Below are 22,516 nucleotides of genomic sequence, written 5' to 3'. Positions count from 1 at the left end.
GAAGTTGACGTGAGCAGTGGCATGTGTGCTGGTGGAACAACAGAGACATACTGTTCATGCAGCACACAGCAGCTGCATATAAAAAGCCAGCAGCAACATATAAGCAGGAAATGTCACTGTTGTTCCACTGGCAGATGTCACTGTCCATCAACTTTATGTTTCACTGACACAGGTCATTCCATAAATAAACAAACAAATGTACATATGAATGACATTTTGTTATGAGGCCCATCGGCACAGTGGGGGAGTGGAAGGTGACTGTGGAAGTGGAGCGACATACAGTTTTCATGAGCCATCTGCTGGTCAAACAGCAGTGACATATAACTAGCCACAAGCCGCATTCCACTAAGAATTGTATTGTGTCGTAGTGCTTGTGAGAAGTGGTCTTTGCCAGTGAAATGGAAGTGATGAGCTGGACTGCTGAAAAATAAATCAATAATTTATACAAACAACAAACAACATAAAATGAAAAAGTTGTAATACAATGAAAAAATAACGTAACAAGACAAAAGACATAACAAGAAGCAAGAGATGAAATGAGACGCTAAACAACATGAAAGATGTAACAAGACGAAAAAGACATAACAAAAAGACCTTACGAGACAAAAAAGATGTAACAAGACAAAAAACAGTAAAAAAAAAAAAAAAAAAGGTAATGTAACAGAACAAAAAAGACATAACAAGATGAAAAAAGCATACAAGATGATAAAGACATAAGACGAAAAATATGTAAACACATGAAAAACAACATTTAAAAAAATGTAACAAGACAAATATGGCATAACAAGGTGAAAAAGATGCAAAAAGACAAAAAAAAAAGACTTAACAAGATGTAACCAGACAAAAGAAATTATGTAAAACTGAAAAGTAATGTTGCAGTAATGGCAAACCTTCATTTAATACTTTTTTTTAATTCTATGAAATTTTAAGACATAGAAATGTATTTTCACCAAAACACTGAAATAATAAAAAATGAGGGATTTCATGATTTTCTCGACTCAATAAGAAATTTTAGACAGCAACCTTAAATGTTAATTGTGCTCATACATACAAAAGAAAATATGTTGCTTTTTATGACAGATATTGCAGTTCTAAATGGAAATTGAAAAATAATGTTTGCAAATAAACATCATATTTACAACTAAAATAAAGCAGTAATGACATCTTGTGTTGGTGAGTACACAGTGTTAATGGTAAATGGTAAAAATGTAGCCTTTACCAATAATCTACTGTTTACATTATCTGGATTACATCGCGGTCTCACTCAATATTGGACAAATTTTCAAAATGACTTTCCCCAGTACAAACACACAAAAACATGAGAAATTAGGCTCCAGGTTGAAAAATACTGAAGTTACCATTTATTTGCTGTGAAATTATCTCTACAGCAGCACAAGCTCTTTACCCGCAACACCTACAACAAAAAACAACAAGACGTTGTAACTCTAAGCTTTTAAGACCCCCCCAGTGAAAATGAATCATGTTTTTAACATGTCCATGTGGTGTTTGTCATGTGTTAAAAGACATATCAGGAGTGAAATATGCAGTAACACCATGTCTGAGCTTTTCTTGCTTTGAAACTGCAGCAATCAGCAGTCTAAAAAAAATGGATTCAGTCAGGTTGGGTATATGACATAATAAACCTGAGGAACCAGTCCTGGTCATCGTGGGGATGGCGCTATACATGTCATTAGCAGAGAAGCCCCGCCCACAGGAGAAGTTGGATGTAGCTAATTACTGTGCAAAGGGGTAGGAGTGCGGGCTGGGGACGATTTCCACATTCATGAATCCTTAAACACTCAATGAAGGCAAGGTGTAGAGTTATTATATAAGACACAATTTATTACTTCTGGCAAAGCATTTTGTATTGTTTAAAACATGAGTGGAGGTGGACTTTTAATAAGTTGATGTTGATGTTTGGTTCCACACAGAACACAGGAGTTCTGTGAGACATCCACCCACCCCACCTCCTCCAAATATGGACCTTCTCACTCTTACTCACATACTGCTCCTGTCATAATGACTACAGCCTCTAGAGGTCACCGCCCAACAATAAATGTAAATATGGGTTGTAATAACCTGCTTGTAAAGACAACTTATAGGCTGTGCCCGCATTTCTGGTGAGGACTTGCTTGTAAAAATGGATTTACAGACTCGACATTTATGTTTGGCTATTTACTTGTGTGGAAAAAGTTGCAAAATTGTAAAACACCTTCCTCCATCAGCTCCCTGTCTCCTCTGACTGCACTAACTCTTCTCACAATGTGTGGGTGGCCAGTGATAAAAAGTCGGCTCCTCAGCTCTGCTGCATTCAAGATCTCATTCTGTGTGTGTGTGCGTGTGTGTGTGTGTGTGCGTTTCCCTTGAGATTAAGCAGTCATGAATCCGGAGCATTTATTAGCACAGGATGTGTAGAAATGTACGCCTATGTAATTGGATACGAGTGTGGTTTCTCAATCAGCAGACGTGGTAATATCAGGCTGAGCGTTATGAAGGGCATGCTAACATTTTCAACTGCCAATCACTAGCTTTGCTAATATTTCTCCTGTGAAGAATGAAGGCCATCAGGGATCACAGCTCTGCTGAATGCCAATACAAACCGTGAAGAAAATGACATGCCGGTTACTGATTATTTCTAATTGCATAATGATGCTTATTACGTGTATGTAATGTTGTTTATTTAGTGTGGGAAAAACATACATGAACGTATGTGAGGCACAGATTTAAGCATGTGCACACAAACATACACTCACAATTGTAAGAGGTTTAAAGTGAAGATGAAAGTGTGCAGATATTCCCACAGGCCATGTTTCAACATGCAAAGATTCCTGCCCACCCCCATATTTACATGCTTAATTTGCATATTTAAAGCCAGCTTTAATAGAAAACGGCGGGTAGAACACATACGTTTGAGCATTTTGCATATGTTTGCTTAATTCCCTGTAGCTCCTCTTATGGAAACGACGGACAGAGGGAGATGTTAGGGAAGAGGAGAGCGGGGCTGTGAGTTAAGGCGAAGAGGGACGGATGGCAGGGATCAGAGGGAGAGCCAGGGTGGGCTGTAATTGATGTGTTTGTGTCTCTGGAAGCAAAGGAATTCCACTGCAGTTGATCTCATTTGGCTCTCCTCCAGAGGACTGGAGATTCATACAAGGAGGGATTCAAAGGCCGCTTCTGCATATGATTCATACACATCCAGCACACAGTGCACACACACACGCTAAATGCAAAGACATAGGCATGCATACTGATAAACTCTCCTCCCACCATGCACTTATTCCCACACAAATCATCCATTAAAGTACCGCAATTCTGTTTTTAATGAGCTTAAATGCAAATGCACTATATTAATTTATACTTGTTGAAATTATAATCACGCTCCTCATGTAATTGAGAGAATTAAGAGCCCAGATGCAAGTGCTAAAAAGGGTTAAGAACCGAGATAAACGCTAAAAATGGGTAAGAACCAAGATGTAAGCACTACAAATGTTTGAGAACCCAGAAATCAACACTAAAATGGTTAAGAACCCAGATATCAACACTGAAAATGGCCAAGAAGTCAGATTTCAATGGTAAAAATGTTAAGAACCCATATATTAGCAGCAAAAATGGTTAAGACCCCAAATATCAAAGTTAAAAACAGCCAATCACAACATAGGTGGGTCCCGAACAACAAATCACAACACGTGTTTTTAAAACAAGAAACCACAACACACGTGAGTTTTAAAACAGCCAATCACAACACAGGTGAGTCTTTAAACAATCAGTCGCAACACAGGTGATTTTTAAAACAGGCAGTCACAACACAGGCAGGTTTTAATACAATGAATCACAACGCAGGTGGTTTTCAAACAGCCAATCACAACATAAGAGGGGTTCAGAAGAACGAAACACAACACAGGTGGTTTTTAAACAGCCAATCACAACATAAGAGGGGTTCAGAAGAACGAAACACAACACAGGTGATTTTTAAAACAGGCAGTCACAACACAGGCAGGTTTTAATACAATGAATCACAACACAGGTGGTTTTTAAAACAGCGAGTCACAGCACAGGTGGGTTTTAAACAACCAATCACAACATTAAGGGTGTAAAAAAACATTAAAACACTTGAGTATCGTGACAATATGTTTTGTGATTTTCAACAACACAGTCTTTGGATATTGTAATACCTGGAAAGATTTGTGGCAGTGGTTCATTTTGTGTTGTGCTTAAACCCCAACCTCTAGATAGCAGTGTTATCTATATCCACTATTCTGATTGCATAAAAAGTTAAAAAAAAAAAAAAAAAAAAGAAAAAAGACAGTTTCATGCATATTAGGATGTCTTTTTGAATTATGAAATTATCACCTTGCTTACAATATTGCAATTTATTGCAATATATTGAATCTTGACAACACACAGCCCTAGCTGCAGATAGTGTCCTCACACAGATTTCATGTACTACCGACTGCTGAAAGGTGGTGATGATGGACTGGTTACCTCACACAGAGATGACCCTATTTAATTAAAAATCTGTCTGTTGTTGTTGGGGGCATGTCAGGGAGTAATGAGGTGAAATGCATCACAGACTGCACCGAGTTCAAGGTCATTACTGCACCAATCAAACAGCCTATTAAAGTCATAAGATGAAGTTATGTGATTATAATCAGCTTCTTTTCTCCTATCATATTGTTTCACTGCAGCCCAGTAGCAAGTTTTTTTGTGGTCAGTAATAATATAATTGGACTCACCAAGTCATTTTCGGACATCTGGGACATCATTGTCATCATGTTCCCTGATCTCAGCAATTACATTGTAAGTATAATGGTATCATAATGGACAGAAATTAGGCCAAAATTATCCTCCTTGCACTGGCAAAAAGAAACGTGTTATTATTTGACCATGGAAAAGACAAGAAAAGAAAAGGACCAATGAAATCAATCTGTTGTGTTATGTTGTATATGACACAGGATAGCTTGTAGTCAAGTAGCCATGCACAGCTGCTATCAGACTCTCTGTGTCCAGGCTGCAAACGCAGTCACACAGCTTTGACATTATGAAGCACATGTATGACCTTTTGTTAAATTTGTGTGTGGTAACAACAATCATAAAACATATAGTTATAACAACATACAATAATAGGCAAGGAACTAATCAGACACAGGTGAAAACAAATGCTAATCAAAAAGGGCGGGAAAAGGACAAAGACAGGAAGTAAAGTCAAGACACACAAGGGAGGACCAGCACTACAAAATAATAATAATAATAATAAACTAGAACTGCAAGCAGTTATGAACGGGGGCCAAGCCTCCCCGCGCGATCCCGGTCCCCGCGGCCCTCGGAACCCGTCGCCGCGGGCTCCAAGGGACGCGGGGCTCGGGGCGATCGCGGGGACGCGCGCCGTCGTCCGAGCTGCGGTATTCATGACCAATCATTAGGTAACTTTGCGGTCGGCCTCAGGAGGGAACCCACATCATGCACAGCGAATTTAGGACGAATCTGAGCAACTTTTGGGAAACCTGATGTTTTTGGGTTTGTAGCGCCCCCTATTGGCCGATCTGCACCAAATTTGGCACAGAGTCTGTGGATGACCTCTGGAACGATCGTGTTAAGTTTGAAGTCAAACGACTTTAGTTTGACCGAAATATGACACAACATGCGTTTTTTGAGCTAGCCAAAAAATCCTTTGGTTATAATTAGCGCATTTTTTGGTGTGCAACAATTCTTTTGATAACTTTTCGTCAGACAGGTCTAGACATCGTATGTGCAAAGTTTGGCGCAGATGGCGCTTAAACTGTAGGAGGAGTTCGAAAAAGTAGGTTTCGGATATCTGGCAACTTAGCGACGGGAATTTTTGGCGAAAGTGGGCGTGGCCTACGTCAGAAAATCCAGCGGTTTTCAGGGAACACGGCAATATAAGATTTCACAATGTCTCATTTAAAATGTGGAAGTTATAGGCAAAAATGGAGGGAACCCACATCATGCACAGCGAATTTAATACAAATCTGAGCAACTTGATTTTTTTGGGTTTGTAGCGCCCCCTATCGGCCGATCCGTACCAAATTTGGCACAGAGTCTGCGGATGACCTCTGGAAAGAGCGTCTTAAGTTTGAAGTCAAAAGACTGCAGTTTGACCGAAATATGACACAACATGTGTTTTTTAAGCTAGCCAAAAAATTGTTCGGTTATAATTAGCGCATTTTTTGTCGTGCAACAATTCTTTTGATAACTTTAGATCAGACACGTCTACACATCGTATGTGCAAAGTTTGGCGTAGATGGCGCTTAAATTGTAGGAGGAGTTCCAAAAAGTAGGTTTCGGACATGTGGCGACTTAGCGACGGGAATTTTCGGCGAAAGTGGGCGTGGCCTATGTCAGAAAATCCAGCGCTATTCAGAGAATACGGGAATATAAGACTTTTCAACGTGTCATTTAAAATGTGGAAGTTATAGGCAAAAATGCGTTATAGCGCCACCTAGTGGAGCACAAACGCGATTTTCGGTAGGCGGGATCCGAGTCCTATTCTACATGTACCCATAAAATTTCAAAACCCTAAGTATTATACTTTGGCAGAAATTAATTTTTTTTGTTTATCTTGTAATAAGCCCCGCCCACATCGACCTGTCATGACCCCCTTGAAGATATGGCCTCAGGACTGGGCCTACATCGTACGGACCAAATTTCGTAGAAATCGGTGCAGCCGTTCTAGAGATATAAACTTCCCACACCTGTAGCGCCCCCTAGGTGCTGACATTCGCCAAATTCAGCTCATAGGCTCCCAGTCTCATGCCAACCAAGGATCTCTGATTTGGCGTCGATAGCATTTACTTTGACCGAGATATGCAACATTTTCCATTTTTACGGCTAGCTACGGAAATTTGTTCGTTAATAATTCGTGGAATTTTCAACCCAAAAAAAATCTTTTGATAACTTTAGCTCAGGAGCAGCAGAAGAGTGTCCGGGCCAATTTTCGTGCAGATCGAACAAAATCCCTAGGAGGAGTTCGAAAAAGCAGGTTTTCCAGTTTTCGCGATTTTGCGAAAAAATTATTTAGGCGGAAGTGGGCGTGGCCAATTACAAAGTGACTCAGACCCATTCAACGAATATGGGGATATAAGGTTTGTGAAAGTGCGACATACGGTGTGGGAGTTATAGGCCAAAAAGCGTTGTCCTTGGTTATAGCGCCCCCTGCAGGCGTACATGGGCAGTTTTTTGCGTCTGAGGTACGTGCCGGGGTGTGGGCCAGCCCTCCAAATTGCACCGCCCTACCTTGCACGGTTTAGCCTGCAGCATGACTTTTATTGGCGGAAGAATAAAAATAGAAAATAACTAGAACTGCAAGCAGTTATGAACGGGGGCCAAGCCTCCCCGCGCGAGCCGGTCCCCGCGGCCCTCGGAACCCGCCGCCGCGGGCCCCGAGGGACGTGGGGCTCGGGGCGATCGCGGGGACGCGCGCCGTCGTCCGAGCTGCGGTATTCATGACCAATCATTAGGTAACTTTGCGGTCGGCCTCAGGAGGGAACCCACATCATGCGCAGCGAATTTAGGACGACTCTGAGCAACTTTTGGGAAACCTGATGTTTTTGGGTTTGTAGCGCCCCCTATTGGCCGATCTGCACCAAATTTGGCACAGCGTCTGTGGATGACCTCTGGAACGAGCGTGTTAAGTTTGAAGTCAAAAGACTTTAGTTTGACCTAAATATGACACAACATGCGTTTTTTGAGCTAGCCAAAAAATCGTTCGGTTATAATTACCGCATTTTTTGGTCTGCAACAATTCTTTTGATAACTTTTCGTCAGACACGTCTAGACATCGTATGTGCAAAGGTTGGCGCAGATGGCGCTTAAACTGTAGGAGGAGTTCGAAAAAGTAGGTTTTGGACATGTGGCGACTTAGCGACGGCAATTTGCGGCAAAAGTGGGCGTGGCCTACGTCAGAAAATCCAGCGCTTTTCAGGGAACACGGCAATATGAGATTTTTCAACGTCTCATTTAAAATGTGGAAGTTATAGGCAAAAATGGAGGGATCCCACATCATGCACAGCGAATTTAATACAAATCTGAGCAACTTGATGTTTTTGGGTTTGTAGCGCCCCCTATCGGCCGATCCGTACCAAATTTGGCACAGAGTCTGCGGATGACCTCTGGAACGAGCGTCTTAAGTTTGAAGTCAAAAGACTGTAGTTTGACCGAAATATGACACAACATGTGTTTTTTAAGCTAGCCAAAAAATTGTTCGGTTATAATTAGCGCATTTTTTGTCGTGCAACAATTCTTTTGATAACTTTAGATCAGACACGTCTAGACATCGTATGTGCAAAGTTTGGCGCAGATAGCGCTTAAACTGTAGGAGGAGTTCGAAAAAGTAGGTTTCGGACACGCGGCGACTTAGCGACGGGAATTTTCGGCGAAAGTGGGCGGGGCCTACGTCAGAAAATCCAGCGCTATTCGGGGAATATGGCAATGTAAGATTTTTCAACGTGTCATTTAAAATGTGGAAGTTATAGGCCAAAATGCGTTATAGCGCCCCCTAGTGGAGCACAAACGCGATTTTCGGTAGGCGGGATCTGAGTCCTATTCTACATGTACCCATAAAATTTCAAAACCCTAAGTATTATACTTTGGCAGAAATTAATTTTTTTTGTTTATCTTGTAATAAGCCCCGCCCACATTGACCTGTCATGATCCCCTTGAAGTTATGGCCTCAGGGCTGGCCCTACATCGTACGGACCAAATTTGGTAGAAATCGGTGCAGCCGTTCTAGAGATATAAACTTCCCATATCTCTAGCGCCCCCTAGGCGCCGACATTCGCCAAATTCAGCTCATACGCTCCCAGTCTCATGCCAACCAAGGATCTCTGATTTGGTGTCGATAGCATTTACTTTGACCGAGATATGCAACATTTTCCATTTTTACGGCTAGCTACGGAAATTTGTTCGTTAATAATTCGCGGAATTTTCAACCCAAAAAAAATCTTTTGATAACTTTAGCTCATGAGGAGCAGAAGAGTGTCCGGGCCAATTTTCTTGCAGATCGAACAAAATCCCTAGGAGGAGTTCGAAAAAGAAGGTTTTGTAGTTTTCGCGATTTTGCGAAAAAATTATTTAGGCGGAAGTGGGCGTGGCCAATTACAAAGTGACTCAGCTCCATTCAAGGAATTGGGGGATATAAGGTTTTTGACTGTGTGACATACGGTGTGGGAGTTATAGGCCAAAACGCGTTGTCCTTGGTTATAGCGCCCCCTACAGGCGGATGTGTGCATTTTTTTGCGTCTGAGGTACGGGCGGGGGTGTGGGCCAGCCCTCCAAATTGCACCGCCCTACCTTGCACGGTTTAGCCTGCAGCATGACTTTTATTGGCGGAAGAATAAAAATAGAGAATAATAATAATAAGTAGTATAATAATAAAAATCCGAACAAAAACAATAGGGTTCCCAGCACCGCTGGTCCTGGGAACCGCGTATGCTTGCATTCGCGGTCCCCAGGCCCCGCGGGCTTGGCCCCCTAATAATAGGGATAATAAAAATCAGAACAATTACAATAGGGTTCCCAGCACCGCTGGTACTGGGAAACGCGTATGCTTGCATCCGCGTTCCCCAGTCCCCGCAGGCTTGGCCCCCTAATAATAATAATTCTTGCGATTTCAATAGGGTCCTCGCACCGGTTCGGTGCTCGGGCCCTAATAATAATTCCTTTGATTTCAATAGGGTCCTCGCACCGGTTCGGTGCTCGGGCCCTAATAATAATAATAATTTGTACACAGAAGTTATTATTTTGTGCAACAAGATTTTTGTCGGGACTTTAGGGGCTTAATTTACAACTTTATTCTTCTTGTGTGTTATAAGAAATGAAGATCTCACGTAATTAATCATTAACAGTGTATCATATTTAATGAGTTGATCATATGTTTTGTGTTCAAAGAAATGTAATGAAATAGGCTAAAAAGAACAATATTTCCCGCTGAAACGTTGTGAGGTATAGACCAGGCTAGGATAAACTAGATACACGAAAGTGAGGCGCATGTGTCTGAAAATGGGACTTGAGTACTTGAGTAAATGTATTTAGTTACTTCGCACCGTGATGGAACGTGGAACGTGGTCTTTGATGTTCTAGAGTTCTAGAGTTCTACATCATTGTGATGTGAACAGAATGTGACGGTCAACAGTTCCAGGATTTGATTCTGTGAGTCTCATTTCACTCCCAGAGGACACTGAAGACACGACCAACACACGAAAAAACTTCTGTCGCCTTTAAGGTAAGCCATTATTTATATCTTACATTCGTAAAACATTGTGTTTGTGTAATATGAAAAAAAAATATTCAAACAGTGCGAGATGTTTATATGTTGTCCAGTGTATCTTGACAAAATATTGTAAACCCCTTAAAACTTTAACGTACATTTAAACTCTAATCAAATGTAGCACATAGTGAATTAGATGTAGAGGTGCAAGAATTATTAATTAACTATTAAATCAATTAACAACCAATTAATCGTTTTGAGACATTTTTAATTTTTTAATAAAGAAAATGTCCAAATTCTCTGATTCCAGCTTCTCAAATGTGATTATTGTGTTTTTCTTAGTGCTCTATGACACTAAACTGAATATTTTTTGGCATGTGGACAAAACAATTGAGAACGTCTCAACATTTTTCACCATTTTCTGATCTTTTATGTACCAAACAAATAATTGATTAATGCATAAAACTTTAGGCTGATTTCTCAATAATGAAAATAATCGTTGTAGCCCTACAGTTATACTTATTCAAAAACTTGTCCATTTAATTATTTTGGTGTGAGTTTTGGAGATATCAGCCGTAGAGATGTCTGCCTTGTATTGAATATTATGGAACTAGATGGTGTCGAGCTGAAAGCACCAAAAAATACATTTGAAAAACTCAACATTAATGTCTCTTCGGAATTTATGACCTGGTTACCCAAGATAATCCACAGACCTACATTAAATTGCTCATAACAAAGTCTGTGGATTATTTTGAATAACAGGGACAGTGATGTTGATTTTGTCATATGTGTTTTTTGGTAAGCACCACAAACTAGACGCCATCTAGAAGTCTAGTAATTAGAAAAGTAACATTTAAAAGTGTATGACATGACTTGCCTTGTATCAGAGAGTGACTGACCCCCTCTGCTCTGTTGTTTAGTTTACATGACATGGCACGAAGAAGCGCCCGACTAGAATCCACAGGATATTACAATAGTGATGGAACACCATCCATTTCCTACAAGGAGCTCCTTTACAAGTAAGTGGACGTTAGCATTTTCATGCCACCATCATGTTATATGTGTACACATATTTGGCACACAGTTATGTGTTTAATGCAGTCATGTGTTTTTAACTATGCATCTTCAAAGCTCTCACTCTTTTATAATTTTCATCAATACAGGATTTTCAAAAGACGCCAGTACCATTCTGGATCTTTTAGAAGTAAGACCATCAACCCCAGGATCAATAACGACAGCCTCTTCAGTGACACGCACAGCATCGACAGCCACCTCAGTGACATTAATAGCCACAACGTTATGAGCCAAGGCAACAGCCACACCGACAGCAGGGGCCGCACCATGATCTTTCTTAAGATTTTTGTCTTTGTCTTCATGCTGCCTCTGTGTTTTGGTAAGTCATCTCTTCCATACACTCATAATATCTAGGACATAAGCTTGTGAGTTTTGTAGACTTGTCTGTCTTTTGTATAAAACATCTGACCTAGTTTCTCTCTATCCATTAGGACTTGTATACTTGAGGAGCATCATTTTAGTATCACGACCCACAGATTCGTCAGACTCACCTACCAGTTTAGATCAGGTATGACCCATATAAGCAGATTCTCATTAAAATAGAAATTACTTTTTATTCTTCCTGTGCACCCCAGAGATGTTCCAATACTATTTTTTCCTTCCCAATATAGATTCTGATCACATTTTAAATTGGAGTAAATTAATCCAGGTTTATACAAAAAACTAAACTGAGGTTTAAATGGAATATTTCTTAATTTTAAGCTAGTTTAAAATGCTGCAACAAAATTTAAAGTTAAACCATGATTTAATTGTTTTTTTTTTAAAAAAACAATCCTTGTTGGTGCAATCAAACCTAAAAGATGAATTTCTTCTCACTTACAGGACTTAAATGCAGGAGATAGAAACATAACAAAGCAGCTGCAAGAGCTTCAGGATGAGTTGCTCAAGTTAAAGAAAAAAATTAAGTACCTGCTTCCGGACGCAGACACTTGGCCCAACTTTGCACTGGAGTCACTGGGTGAGACATCTAAATCCATCTTTTTATTTTCAATGTTCAATTTTAACTCAAATAGCTTCATTGACATGAACAAAATATGTTGTTACCAAAGCAGTTTACATAGAATTCTTAATACATTATTCATAGATTGTAATTCACATAGTCTTAGGATTGCCTTATCACTTTCCTGTTGTGTTTTTTCGTGGGCAGGTGCCAAGGTTTTATTCCAACAGACTTCAAAACCATATCTGCCGAAAGACAAAGAAATAACAATTTTTGGCATACCGATCTGGGCATCCTTTGTAAGCCCAATGACTGTTATTCAGGTAGGAAATACACACAAAAACAAATAGTTATGTGGTATGGCTATATCCTATTATAGTTGGTACACTACATACAACACATGTATAAATTGTCTTTTTTATTTTCTCTCCTCAGGGACACACACCTCTGAGGCCAGGATGTTGCTGGGCCTTTGCAGGTGGGCGTGGGCATTTATCCATCGCCCTGTCCTACCCCGTCGCCATCAGCCATGTGACACTGGGTCACATCTCAAAGAGCTTGTCCCCAACTGGCGCTATTATGAGCGCCCCAAAAGAGTTTTCAGTCTATGTAAGTCACAATTTCAACGTTGTTACACTACAGACATCCTCAGTTTCACTGTCTCATACATGGAGGCCAAGTCTTCAACTGGACCTGTTGCTTTCTCTCTCACAGGGAATGGAAACTGTAGACGGCGAATGGACCAAACTTGGCACTTTTCTTTATGACCAGGACGGCGGCTCAGTGCAGACTTTCAAAATACCTGTAAGTATAATAGCATGCAATAAAACACACACACATTTCTTTTTTTTTTAATTTCATCCAAACGCTAAAATATTATGAGTTTGCAGTTTGCTTTCCCTTTTATCCCTTATTCCCCTTCCTCTCATTTTTGACCATCCAAACTAACTCTGCTCATTTCTCTTGTCTCTCAGGATCACAAAGCAGGTGTCTTCAGCTATGTGAAGCTGCAAGTCGAGAGCAACTGGGGACATCCGGACTACTCCTGTCTGTACAGCTTCAAGGTCCATGGGAACCTGGCAGACTGAAGACGGAAGAAGAGGAGGACCAGCGGACATCATCGACGGACAGCTGTCTCTGTATCTCTATTTCTCTGTTTGTTTGTCTCTGTATCTCTATTTCTCTGTTTGTTTGTCTCTGTATCTCTATTTCTCTGTTTGTCTCTCAACCTGTCTATTTTTCTCTGTCTGTGAAGGTGAATCAGACTCTGTGAATCAAAAGGTTTTGGCACGGTGGCGCAGTGGTTAGCACTGCCGCCTCACAGCAAGAAGGTCCTGAGTTCGATCTCCCGGCTTGCTCGGGCGGGGCCTTTCTGTGCGGAGTTCGCATGTTCTCCCCGTGTCTGCGTGGGTTCTCTCCAGGTGCTCCGGCTTCTTCCCACAGTCCAAAGACACGCACGTTAGGTTAATTGGTTACTCTAAATTGCCCGTAGGTGTGAATGTGAGTATGAGTGGTTGTCTGTCTATGTGTCACTCTGATTCACCTTCACTCTTTGGGCGGCACAGTAGCGCAGTGGTTAGCACTGTGGCAACACAGAGGAAGGACTGGCGGTCGGTTCCGGCTCTGGTTCTCTCTCTGTGTAGAGTTTGCATGTTCTCTCTGTGTCTGCGTGGGTTTTCTCCGGGTGCTCCGGTTTCCTCCCACACTCAAAAGACATGCACGTTAGGTTAATTGGCCCATCTGAGATTTTTTTTTCTGTGCACATTGGAACAATAAACACTAACTGATAACATATTTATTTGTTTCTGCATGTTTTTTTTTACTTTTGGTTATCTAAGAGCTCATGCTTTTTGTTGAAAAGTTTGATTCAGGGGTTATAAGTCCAATAACTGACACAACAAGGACACAGTGTATTTGTAAAATGCCTGTTTTAAAAATATGGTGAGTTTTAAACTTTTAAAGTCTACATGATCCAACATTTTTTATAAACATTTTTGTAAAAATATTTTATTTTTGGAAAAGTTCAACTGTATCATAACAAACTGTGACAACCATGAACTATTTCAACATTTGTGTTTGAGAAAAAAAATGCAGGTAAAACACTACTTGCTGAATGCAATGTGTATCTCAAAAAGTAAAGGCAATACTTTGGCTGCTTGGTGAAAGCGAGGGTGATACTGAAGAAAACTGCAGATTTACCTCTGTTCTGTTGAAACAAAGACAAAGAAATTATTTTATTTTATGCTGTTTTTGGGTGTTTCTGCTCTTAACACCTGGTAGACAGGTTCAAACTTACACTGTTCACTTTGACTAAAAATGTTTTACATGCTGTCAGTTACATTCTCTGTAACTGTAGGTGTTCAAACTCTAGTCTAACATTCATTTTGGTTGATGAGAATATTCTTGTACCACAGTCTTTTACTAAGTCACTGGCTTTGCAATTACAGTAGAGTGAAAAGGGATTTTTCCCTACATGCTCAGAACAGTCTCATAATATATGTAGATATGTAGCATCCAGGGGTCAAATCAAGTTCTGTACTACAAGGAGTTATTAACTGGTTATGACAGCCTCAGTTTATTACTGATGCCTCTATGTGACTTACATAAGCAAATGAAACCATCAGCAACATAACTGACACCTTGAGCCTGGAAACATGGATTCAGATACTGACATATTGCAGCAATGTCTTCATTTCCAATGCGACTTATGTGAAAGATGGGAAAAAAGAAACAGTTAAACGTGACAAAAGGTGGAGCCAAACGTTGATTCAGGTGTATGACCTCAGAGATGAGCTGGAGCAGCAGCGGAGGGGAGAACGTCAGCCCCAGCTGAACACACTGCTGCCGCCATGTTCGCAACAGCAGGAGGACGAGGAGGAGCAGGTGTCCTAATCCAGTGCCCACAGCCAACGGGCAGAGGCTGGAGCTCATTAACATTAAAATAAACTTACTCTGGAAGTCTGTGATGATATTTGACTTTAATCTTTTCTGTTAAACCTGATAATGAGGTAATTATGCAAATTACTCAAATTGTTTAATTAATTATAATATAAAGTCATGCTATAATGATGCCTTTTGTATTAAGACATTTTTTTTCAGTATCAATGATGTGCAAATAAACATAATTTAAATGAATCTGAAAACTTTATACAGACCCTTTGGAGTGCCACAGACCTCCATTTGTTCTTGGCGAAAAGCGTTATTTAGTTTTGGCAGTTTTTGGCACACTTTTATTGGGAACTGAATCCTAGTTTTGTCACCAGGGGGCGTCACCTCCCCAGTGAGATGGCTTCTTGTGACAGTCAGCAGCTGGGGTTTACAGATGAATCAAATATTTTACTGCATTTAATAACTGCAACTGCATTTTAATTGTAAATGCTTTGCCAACATTTGAAAATTTACATAACAAAGTATAGCTGGGATTTTGTCCATCATGCAAACGCTTAAATACTTGATTGAAGATCTGAGTTGGGCTTCATTTTCTCTGTCCTGATCCCGTCCTATCAGCCAGACTGCATGTGCAACAATGTACTGAAGCAATCATGAGTGAGCACAGACTGACAGACATCAGCTGTGTGTAATAAAGCAGAGACCTGAAAGTACAAACAATGCCAGAGGAGAGAAACTACATTTCAAAACACAGAAATTCAGTTAGAAACGAAAGGTACGGAGAGCCGAACATAAAGAGACTTTTAAAAACGTCTTTTTCACTGAGTATCACAATGCAGCTTGTTTGAGGGGGAGAAAAGACATGACCGCATCCCACTTGCAGGCGAGTTGGGCTCGCTTTGGCTCCTGCTCCAGCAGGTCCATCTCAGGTGCAACTCGGCACAATAAAGGCATGGTTTGACCAGTGAAAAAGCCCTTTATGTGTTTGTTTGTCACTGCTGACAGTGCTCACCTGAGTAGCTGATTCTTTCCTTTACATCCCTCCTCTGTTTACTCTCACAAAGTGTCTTTCAAATACATTTTCCCCTCTGGTCAGCGGTCAACGTGAACATAGAGACTAATTATCTTACTGTAAACAGGACAGTCAGCTCCTCTGTGGTAGCTGCTGCAAACAGGTTTACATGCAAACATGACGATAAATCCACTTTTTAAACCCAAAAGTTTAAAACCAAACACCACATGGATGCAGGAATAGATTTTAACTTGCACGAGCTTCAGTCAAATACAGGATAGATGAGTCAAGCAAACTAACATATTCAACTAAACAACCCCCCTGCCCCTACATCCACCTTCACCCTCCCTCAAATCAACAACGTGTTTTATGTTGTTAGTTTTTGCTAAACATAGTGCCCATCTGTCAGTTGGCAACTTGTTGTTTAAGTTACTAAAGCTGTAAGTAGCAGACCGAAAAACTTTGCAGAAAAGTGTATTTTCTTTCATTTGTATGTGCAGAATGACAGAACATGGACTATGAAAATGATTGTTTTTATTACAGAAATATGTTTTGTCAGGTTGGGCTGGGATTTCGTGACCTGGTAATGGCCTTAAGAAGAGAAGCGTAAAGTTGAGTGACAGAAGTCATCTTATTAATGTGAAAATTTTCTGGTTTATTTACTCCTTTATGACAGTAAACTGAATATCTTTTGGTTGTGGATGAAGACATAAAGACAAGACGTTTGAGGACATCATCTTGGGCTTTTGGAACAGTTTTCACCTTGATGGCGCTTAAACTGTAGGAGGAGTTCTAAAAAGTAGGTTTCGGACACGTGGCGACTTAGCGACGGGAATTTTCGGCGAAAGTGGGCGGGGCCTACGTCAGAAGATCCAGCGCTATTCGGGGAATACGGCAATATAAGATTTTTCAACGTGTCATTTAAAATGTGGAAGTTATAGGCAAAAATGCGTTATAGCGCCACCTAGTGGAGCACACGTGCGATTTTCGGTAGGCGGGATCTGAGTCCTATTCTACATGTACCCATAAAGTTTCAAAGCCCTAAGTGTTATACTTTGGCAGAAATTAATTTTTTTTGTTTATCTTGTAATAAGCCCCGCCCACATTGACCTGTCATGACCCCCTTAAAGATATGGCCTCAGGACCGGCCCTACATCGTACGGACCAAATTTCGTAGAAATCGGTGCAGCCGTTCTAGAGATATAAACTTCCCATATCTGTAGCGCCCCCTAGGAGCCAACATTTGCCAAATTCAGCTCATAGGCTCCCAGTCTCATGCCAACCAAGGATCTCTGATTTGGTGTCGATAGCATTTACTTTGACCGAGATATGCAACATTTTCCATTTTTACGGCTAGCTACGGAAATTTGTTCGTTAATAATTCGCGGAATTTTCAACCCAAAAAAAATCTTTTGATAACTTTAGGTCATGAGGAGCAGAAGAGTGTCCTGGCCAATTTTCGTGCAGATCGAACAAAATCCCTAGGAGGAGTTCGAAAAAGCAAGTTTGCCAGTTTTCGCGATTTTGCGAAAACATTATTTAGGCGGAAGTGGGCGTGGCCAATTACAAAGTGACTCAGCTCCATTCAAGGAATATGGGGATATAAGGTTTTTGAATGTGCGACATACGGTGTGGGAGTTATAGACCAAAACACGTTGTCCTTGGTTATAGCGCCCCCTGCAGGCGGACATGTGCAGTTTTTAGCGTCTGCCGTCCCTGCAGGGGTCTGGGCCAGCCCTCAAATTTTCATCGTCCAAACTTGCACGGTTTAGGCTGCAGCATGAGTTTTATCAACGGAAGAATAAAAATAGAGAAGAAGATGATGATGAATAATAATAATAAAAACCTGAACAAAAACAATAGGGTTCCCAGCACCGCTGGTACTGGGAAACGCGTATGCTTGCATCCGCGTTCCCCAGTCCCCGCGGGCTTGGCCCCCTAAAAAGCCCAAACCATGACAACCATGATCTTTTCCTAAACCTAACCAAGTGGGTTTCGTGTGTGTTCACATGACTTTCTGACAGTGCTGAAGGGACTTTGTGAATCAGTATGAGATACTGAGTGGCGTGACAAAAACTACAGTATTTTCTGATCTGGGATGAGGGCGAGGTTAGCCATAAAGAAAGTCCAAGACCAAAGGCCACAAGAGAACATTAAAACTGCATCCTCTTTACTCATATAGAAAGCTCCACCAATACCTCTGACAACACCACTACCCCAACACTAATCCATCTCCTTTCAAGCAGCATGAAAACACACACACACACACACAATACGCACCTGGCCCATTGTGGCTCTGCAGCATTAATTAATGTATGTGCCTCTCCTGCGAGACCTGTAACTGTGAAATCTATGCACCTGCTGTGTGTGTTAGTGTGTGTAGTACATGCTTATTCTGAACACACAGTGCAGGAGATGCAGGTTTACTGCTGGAAAACATGACTAAAAATTGTTTTTATTTCAATTTTAGAGCCAAGATTTAATCCTGAGTGATTCACTGTAAATAACATCTGATAATGGGTTTGTACGTCTTAATGGCTTAGACTGAAGCATTTCACAAAGCTTTTATTATCTATCATCTCTTGTATATGTATTGTGTTTCGCTTTATTTTCCTTGTTTGATTTGTTTTTTTATTGAGGCGTTTAAGTCTGCCATATGTTCTCACTTTTCTTTTGTTAAGTCTTGTCAAGTTTGTTTCCAATTCCTGTCTGAGGAGTTCCATGAAGCTGCCTGGTGTATTAATTATCCTAGAAATAAATTTGCTCTGACTTTGTGTTCTTAATTTTCATGCCAGTGAGGTGGACACTCTCTGAACTCACATTAAATCTGCTCAACTGCCCACACTTAAAGGACCAGTGTGTAGGATTTAATGGCATCTACCAGTGAGCTTGCAAATTGCAAACACCTTGTTTTATTCTCCCCTAACCTGTGAAAAGACATGTAAAACATTTAGAACTATGTAGTACTGAATTGTGGAGTCTGGGTAGACCTGAAACTGGTCTCAGATATGCTGGATCCATGGTCACACAACAATGATAATTTCCATCATTGATTAATTGGTCAATTATTTTCTCAAATAACTGATTAGCCCACAAGATTGCCCACAACTAAAAAATATTCAGTTTGTCCAATTGTTCCTTCCTTTGTTGTGTGCAATGTATTGATTGATTGATTGATTTAAAGACAAAAAAATGTTATTTAAAAAATATTTTAAAAATGTCATTCCTACTAATAATCTCCATTTTTACCAATATCATATAATGGAAAACAGTTACCTTTTTTGTATCCAGATTACATAATCCTGTTTCATGTAATCTGTTACTCTACTCACTATACAACTGTAGTGTAATTAAGATGGATGATAGAGGACACAGGCTGAATGGTGATTATACGTTCGTTCTGTCCTAAAATACAGCCTGTTTTTGGTTTTGACATAAATTGAAGTATTCAGTGCACAGCAGACATTAATTAGAGTGTATACCTACACAGAAACATATTTTTCTGCAGTACTTTCAACAAAACAAATAGTAAAGATCTCAGAACAAAACACAAGTGTGTATGTGAGACAGAGACGAGGGAAAAACTGTTTCTAAACTGTAAGAAAAGAGAGAAAAACATCAACATTCTGAGGCTTCACGCCTACCATCACGGCTGGGTCTCTTTGTTAGTTTGATTGGCATCAGAAGATGAAAAGATTTGTTTTTAACAGCACACTCTTATGTGTCGGTTGGCTCTGTTTCACAGAGAGACGCCGTCTCATTTATACAGACATAAACTGAGTTTTAGGACATAAACGGATTCTAATTTACAGCACTGATCCTATACAAATGTACACAATAATAATTCATATTTTAAGTCAGAGGTTTGCATTTGTTTTTGTTTGCTGTACAAGACGATTTCCAGTTGTCGTGCATACATCACATCCCCTGGTCTCCAGTAGTCCTCTGATCACTGCTCGAAGCTGGATGTCCCTGTAATATTTATAAGAAAATGCTGTTTATAAGCTGCCTCTTCACTGTCACTGTAGATCAGACCAGATTCATAAGAGATGAACAAGATGACAAGTTCATAAACCAATCACCTGGGGACATTCTCTCAGACATTACTACTTTTATTTTTACCTTAGAACAAAATGTACCAATAAAGGTACTAAAGTAAAAGTAAAGTAAAAAAAGTACCAAGAAAGGTACTAAAGTATAAGGAAAGTAAAAAGTACAAAGTAAAGTATTAAAGTACAAAGTTAGGTACCAAAGAAAAAGTAAAGTAAAAGGTTCTAAGTATTACGTGTTTGTTTTTATTTTCCCTCGTAATTTATGACAGTGATGGGCCTTAAAAGAGGATAACAATACAGATGCAGAGGGAGTTAGCATTAGCTTCGCAAAATGACTCTGAACTGTAACATTACTGTTGTACATTAATACACAATTCACTGAAGTTAGCATTAGCTGACATGCTAACAAGCTGGCACACAAACAGGTTGGGAAAGATTTGACAGTTTATGTTAGGACACTCATGTTAACATTACTTTAACAACTAGTTAGTTAACAGTAAGTTAGTTAAACAGCATGTTTACATAGTTGGCAGCAAACAAGACTTTTTTTCTAAGGCTCTGCTCAAAACTAGCATCCAAAGTATGTTTCAGAGAGAAAAGAAAACGATGCAGTAATGTTGATTATGATTGGTCAAAAGACTTGTGACATCTCACTGAAGATGTTTTATTGCCAAGAAGATCACAATATGACAACAGGTTTCTGAAGCAGCCTCTGATCTCAGACCAGTCCATGAGAAATTGGGCTGGCCACATGTTCCCCTCCTCCCCCCAAAAAACACAAGATCTACACAACATTTTGACTTAAAACAGCACATTTCACCAAAAAGCAACTAGTTTGCAAGTAAGGTAGATATTGTGCGTGTGCATGGTGTGGAAGCAGAGTTGTCGCCTCAACAATGTTTTACAGACAGCAGAGAATCAGAAACAAAGCGTGTGGTGCCAACGGGTTACAACCTGTGAGCAACATTTGCATTCATTCACAAACAAAAAGAACAAAACATCCAATCTGAGAGAAGCCCACGCAGCAGAGAACGCTGTTTTTTTTCCTTTGAGTCATACAGCAGGAAATCAGCTGGGAGTGGGAAGAGTCACAGAAACCATAATCTCAGTCACAGAGACTCCTGTGTGGGTTACACTCACACGTAGGTTAGTGTTAAACTGCTTCACAGGATAAAAAAAAAAATGCATTTTTGAGATTAATGGCCAGATTTAAGCAGGGAAATGTTTTTGTTTTCTAAAAGATAAAATTAAAGTTCAGCTTCAGAGGCAGAACCTGAGGCAAAAGCTGGATGAATGACAGGATAGGTTGATTGCAAATGTTGATTCCACACATACATGACTGGTGGAGAGTATCATTCAGGTAACAGGCATACCAGACCTTAAAGGGACAGTTCGCCCCATAAATACATATATTTCATGTACATATACATACATGTATTTCCCCTGGCCTGAAGTGCTACTTATCCCTGTAGATTTTTTTGGTGTGAGTTGCAGTTTTGGCGATATTGGCAATAGAGACATCTGCCTTCTCTCCAATATAATGGGACTACATGGCACTTGGCTTAAATAAAAATAAAATAAAATTTGGAAAAATTAAAAACCAGTGCCTCTCTCCAAAAAATCATGATGAGATTTGGGAGACTGATTTGAGAGAGATGAGAATGTGTTGGTGCTCTGCATGTTAACTAAACTGTAAAATTATCTTTACTAGGGGTGCTACTGTGGCTTGGTTGATGGAGTGTGCAGTCCTCTGCGGTGGTTGCTGGTTCGACTGCCGCCTGTGGCCCTTTGCTGCATGTCGCCCCCCTCTCTCTGCTCTTCAGCTGTCTGTATCCAGTCAGGGCACAAAAGCCCCAAAAAATAATCTTAGAAAAAAAAAATAATAATACTTACTCATTACTATTACAGATAATGTAATGTAATGTAATAATGTAAAAGACATTATAAGACAAAAAACATGTGAAAGACATAATGACAAAATATAAAATATATAATAAGATAAAACTTGGTAAAAGGTGTAGCAAGACAAAAACAACATAAAAAAAAATGTAACAGGACAAAAACATTGTAGAAGATGCAACAAGCCAAAAATGACATAAAATATGACCCGGAAGTTTTGTAATGAGCGTTAGCAAACATACGCTAGCTTGCTAGCCACAACCATAGACATATATACATAGACGCTGTATTGAGCACTGAATCATATGTGGCAAGAGCGAATGGGGAATATGCCTTATTCATTCATGCAGAGTGGCAACACACACACACACACACACACACACACACACACACACACACACACACACACACACACACACACAGACTGT

The 22,516-nt window shown here is 40.1% G+C and overlaps 1 protein-coding gene across 1 annotated transcript in view; it reads left to right on the top strand.

The window, feature by feature from the left end:
* LOC146323477 (SUN domain-containing protein 2-like) overlaps positions 1 to 13,324 on the top strand; it is a 28,787-nt gene extending 15,463 nt beyond the window's left edge. The window contains exons 3-9 of the mRNA XM_084723119.1: positions 11,425 to 11,615; positions 11,728 to 11,804; positions 12,119 to 12,254; positions 12,444 to 12,559; positions 12,672 to 12,845; positions 12,951 to 13,040; positions 13,211 to 13,324. Coding sequence (XP_084579245.1) covers positions 11,425 to 11,615; positions 11,728 to 11,804; positions 12,119 to 12,254; positions 12,444 to 12,559; positions 12,672 to 12,845; positions 12,951 to 13,040; positions 13,211 to 13,324 — 898 coding nt within the window. The remainder of the gene's footprint in view (positions 1 to 11,424; positions 11,616 to 11,727; positions 11,805 to 12,118; positions 12,255 to 12,443; positions 12,560 to 12,671; positions 12,846 to 12,950; positions 13,041 to 13,210) is intronic.
* The last annotated feature ends 9,192 nt before the right edge of the window (positions 13,325 to 22,516 follow it).

This window comes from Lutjanus erythropterus, chromosome 7 (genome assembly GCF_056507025.1).
Source record: "Lutjanus erythropterus isolate fLutEry1 chromosome 7, fLutEry1.hap2, whole genome shotgun sequence".
NCBI classification, from domain to species: Eukaryota; Metazoa; Chordata; class Actinopteri; order Lutjaniformes; family Lutjanidae; genus Lutjanus; species Lutjanus erythropterus.
The sequence above is the reverse complement of the archived record's forward strand: the minus strand, read 5'-3'. Positions and strand labels throughout refer to the sequence as shown.